This window comes from Equus asinus, chromosome 17 (genome assembly GCF_041296235.1).
Source record: "Equus asinus isolate D_3611 breed Donkey chromosome 17, EquAss-T2T_v2, whole genome shotgun sequence".
NCBI classification, from domain to species: Eukaryota; Metazoa; Chordata; class Mammalia; order Perissodactyla; family Equidae; genus Equus; species Equus asinus.
In genome coordinates, this window is record NC_091806.1 from 17,437,904 (window position 1) to 17,442,717 (window position 4,814).

The 4,814-nt window shown below is 34.4% G+C and overlaps 1 protein-coding gene across 1 annotated transcript; it reads right to left on the minus strand.

Moving 5' to 3' along the window:
• Positions 1-2,256: 2,256 nt before the first annotated feature.
• Positions 2,257-3,195, minus strand: LOC106835853 (olfactory receptor 8J3-like). Its single transcript, XM_070487475.1, has one exon. It carries the CDS (start codon positions 3,193-3,195, stop codon positions 2,257-2,259), a length of 939 nt encoding a protein of 312 aa, XP_070343576.1.
• Positions 3,196-4,814: the final 1,619 nt, after the last annotated feature.

Sequence of the window (4,814 nt, forward strand, 5' to 3'; positions counted from 1 at the left end):
AGTGCAAATCATGAGCTTTCAAAGTTTCCCAGCAGTCAGAATTCTCTTTTTTATTTTAGGATTTCTTAATGCCTGGCAGTGTTTTGAGCAGGAATGTGATTCTATGGGAGAGACTCAGGGAGCATTGCAGAGTGTCCTGAGAGAAAGATATCAGGAAAAATGTGTAAGACAGACAATTCAGCAATGCCTGCCACCTCAGTCAACCAGAGGAGTATGCTGATTAGGATTACATTTATGATTAATTTGAGAACAAAAAAACTCTGTGAAAGGTAAATATATATATATGTGTGTTTGTATATATATATATATACAAACACACATATATATAAATAATTTTAAAAAACCATATTTCCACCACAATATCATAATTATACCCATGAAAAGATGCAAGCCTAGAGAGAAAAAATAATAAATTTCCAAAATTTCATTCATGTCATGTGGTTCTATCAGGGGTCAAATTCATGCTTCCTGATGGCTGAATCTGTTCATTTGTCATTCTTCTCCCAAATAAAGAGACTCAGGTGTTTGCACTAAATAAAATACTAGAATAGGCTATATATATTGGTGCACTTTTCAGATGTTTAGTTTTGAATTAAAAGTCCATTTAGTGATAATGAAGAAAAGTTGGGCATGCCATAGTAAGACTCAGACACCAGAATGATTTGATGAATATCAGATTTATTTTCTTGTTGTTTTTAATAAACTAAATTACCTCCTTTGTTCAGACTTTCTTATTTTTTACCCAATGACCTTTTTCTAACCCAGGACCACATCCAGGAGAGAACATGACATTTGGTCCTCATGTTTCCTTAGTCTCCTCTTGGCTGTCACAGTTTCTCAGATTTTTCTTGCTTTTTAATGACGCTGACATTTTTCAGGAGTACTGATCAAGTGTTTTCTAAAATATCCCTCAATTGGGCTTTTTCTGATGTTTTTCTCATGATTAGACTGGGGTATTGAGGGTTGGGGAGGAAAACCATGGATAATAATTCACTTATAAAATTCTACTTTGTTACTCAAATTGTCTGGCTTAGGCCATTGGAAACATGTTCATTCGGCTCATGTGTTATTTTGACATACACTATCACTGTTTCTCTTTCTTTCTTTTTATTCCTTCTTTCTTTGCTTCCTTGCTTCCTTGCTTCTTTCCTTCCTTTCTTTCTTTCTCTCTCTTTTGTCCTTCCTTCCTTCCTCTTCTTTTCCTTTCTTCCTCTCTTTCTTTCTAAGTACTTTCTTAATTTCAGACGCTGTAATATGCTCTTTTCTCATCATATAAATTTCTCACACAGTCCTAGTATCAGTCAAATTTCACAGGAGCCCTGGTTCCTTATACTAAAAAATGTTATAGGATTCTAATATCTGGGCAGCACATGTGCTTGTTACTAGCGAAATGCTCACAAGATTCTAGACCTTCTCAGCTTACAGAGAAATGAAATACACTGCCTATCCTAACTTCTGTGGCTATACATATCTATAACTGTTTTTGTTTACAATCCACAGTATCTATAGTATGCTGAGCATGAGTTCATGCTTCTGTATGTGACACTTATCCATTATCATATGGATCATCCTGGTTTCTTTTCTTTGTCTTTTGTAACCTCCTACCCCAACAATGAGAAACCTGCCCCCACTATTTTTCACCCATTTACTTAGTTGCTTAATTCCAGTATACATGTTCCAGAATTGTTAAATCATGTCCACATGGGAACTAACTTTATAACTAGAGTATAGTACCACATGTAGTTACTTTGCCTTTAGTTTTACATACTCCATTCATTTCCATTATTACTAGGTCAGCACCTTTTGTCCCACCCCTTCATGGAAATTGTTTCATGTATTTTTAATACAGTAGATAGTTTTGTCACTTTCTGTGTTCGATTTTAGGGTCCTCTGATCTCTTAAATGATTTATTTTAACATTTTCATTCACTAAGATTTATACTTTCACCTATAAATCTTATGTGTTTTTTGACATATATCACTCCAGATACCTGGAAATATCATTTTCAATCTATCCACCAGTGTACTACTTGGCGAAATTAGTGAATAATACTTTCTTTCTATATTAACCTCATAACACCAAGGCCTTCAGTTTATTTTTTAAATCACTGCTTCCTAAATTTTCACCCCTTTTATTCCCAAGATTATGACATTCTTGTAAACCTCTAAGTCAGCCACCTAATCTTTGCTTTCTCTGACATAATGGCAGCCTCTCTTAATGCTCTCTTCATTTAACAATAGAGTTCTAAAATCATATTTATTTAAAAGAACATGGATTTGTCAGAAATCTCTTTAAGGCAGCCTTCACATCCTTATTCCACAGGCTGTAGATGATGGGATTCAGCATGGGGATCACCAGTGTATAAAACACAGAAGCCATTTTATCAGTATCCATTGAATGGTTAGTTTGAGGCTGCGCATACATGAATAGTAGTGTCCCATAGAAAACTGTGACTGCCATCATATGTGAAGCACATGCGGAAAAGCCTTTTTTTCTTCCTTCTGAGGAACGTATCCTTAGAATGGACAAGACGATGTTGGAATAGGATATGAGAACTACAGTCATGGAAAAAACCAAATTTGTAGCTGCAGATATAAACACTACTGTTTCTGGAAAGTAAGTATCTGAGCAGGACAATGCTAACAGAGGGACAGTATCACAGAAATAATGATTGATGACATTGGAAGAGCAATAAGACACAGAGAATACAGAAGATGAAGCCACCACAGCTGTGGAAAAGCTATAGAGGTACGTGAGGGATACCAGCAGAAGGCAGATCTGACGAGATACCACCACCACGTAGAGCAGGGGATTGCAGATGGCCACATAGCGGTCATAGGCCATCACAGCTAACATGAAGACCTCAGCTACAATGAAAACCAAGAACAACCCAAGTTGGGTGGAACATTCATAGTAGAATGTGGTTTTCTTCTTTACTAAAAAATTGATTAGCATTTTAGGGGCAATGACTGTAGAATTGCCAAAATTTATGATAGCTAAATGTCGGAGGAAGAAATACATGGGGGTCTGAAGTTGAAAGTCAATACTGGTGAGAGTGATGATGCTCAGGTTCCCTGCCACAGTCAGTCCATAGATGACCAGGAAAACAAAGAAGAGTGGAATCTGGAGGTCTGGACGGTCTGAGACACCTGTGAGAATAAACTCCGTGACCTGGGTGAAATTTCCAGGAGCCATGTAAGAGTTTATAAATTCATCTATTTGTGGAAGAAAAGAAGTGGTTACAAATTTTAAGGCATTTTTTCTAGGCCTGCTTTTAGATGGCAAGGAATATTACTTGAGTGAGATTTTCTGCAATCATGTATTAATCTAACTCAGTTATTAAACTCAGGGCTCTAGATCAAATAAAAAATGTGCAATCATTTGGTAAAGAGAACAAGCAAGTAAGGTAAATTAAATAGATGATTCAGCATCATGCATATTTTACGGATTTGCTTCCTCACAATTTTGTTAAATTATGAATATCTTATTAGCTTGCAAACAATGGAAGCCATGATTCAATTCCTATGTCTCGTGCATGCAGTATGAGAACGGTTTCAGAAATTGTATGTTCCAACTAATTCTGTGTTGCTGTGTGATTTCTTAATCTGAGATTTCTTGCTTTTTCTCAAGAATAGATGATATACCAACAATCTTGATCCATTTTCTTTCTTCAATCTTTCTATAAATTCTGTTTGATGTATATTGAACTAACAAATTCTACAATCCACATCTGCTAACTGCTTTTTCTTACTATCCATTTCATTAACTCAGACAAAAATACATGGAGATATGTTCTCAGATCTATTTTTGAGTTTATTGATTCTCTTTTCAGCTTTAAAACACTATCTGTGAAAATATTATTATTTTTGAAATTTCATCACACTTGCCTTATTGGATACAACTTCCTTTTTCTTCTCTCTTATATCACTTTTCCTTCTTGCCCTACAAGTCAATGCAATTCCTCATATCATTTCTACTGTGGTTTTATTATTACCCAGTATTTTTTATTTATATAGTTTTATAGCATTATTTTTAAAATTAATTTAAAAAGTCAGGCTTTAGGTTTTAGTTGACAGTTTCTTGATTTTTTTTCACATTTTTATATTTTTCATTATTATAATGATAATAAACATCCTTATTTTAAAGACTTCTACAATAATTACATTGCATATATTTGCTAAAGAATTTGTATGATATTATAATACGATTGAATATTTTTCTAGAGATTTTTGTTTGAAGAATGGTCTTCTGTTCTTATATAAGGCTATTACAGCCTCTTTCTAATCACAATTGATAGTTCCTTTGGGGGGCACCTGGTCCAAAAACGTCCTGTCCTAGTCTTTTATCTGAAGATTTGTAATCAGTTCCAGAGAATCAATAATATATCATCATTTAACATAAGATCTACCATGCACCAAAAATTTAAGTATAAAAACACACAAAATAATAAGAAAGAGGACAGGAAGAGACTTAGAGAGATGAATGATGTGCTTATGACATAGACTGGGGTATTGGTTTCAAGGATGTATAGTTAACTAAAAACTCATCAAGTAGTATAAATTAAACATGTATAGCTTTTATATGTCAATCATACCTCAATAAAGTGTTTTTTTTAAAGTATGTATCATGAGTGTCTGAATCGTAAAAGCCCAGGGTTACCGACATTATCTCGTCTACAGAAGGATAGAATAGAAACAGAAAGCTATTCTGCAATGAGAAAAAAGAAGGAGGAAACTGTAAACAGAATCAGAAAAATAAGACCAAAATAACTTCTAACACTGCTGAGTATTTGAGATCAGTTTGTTTCTGACACC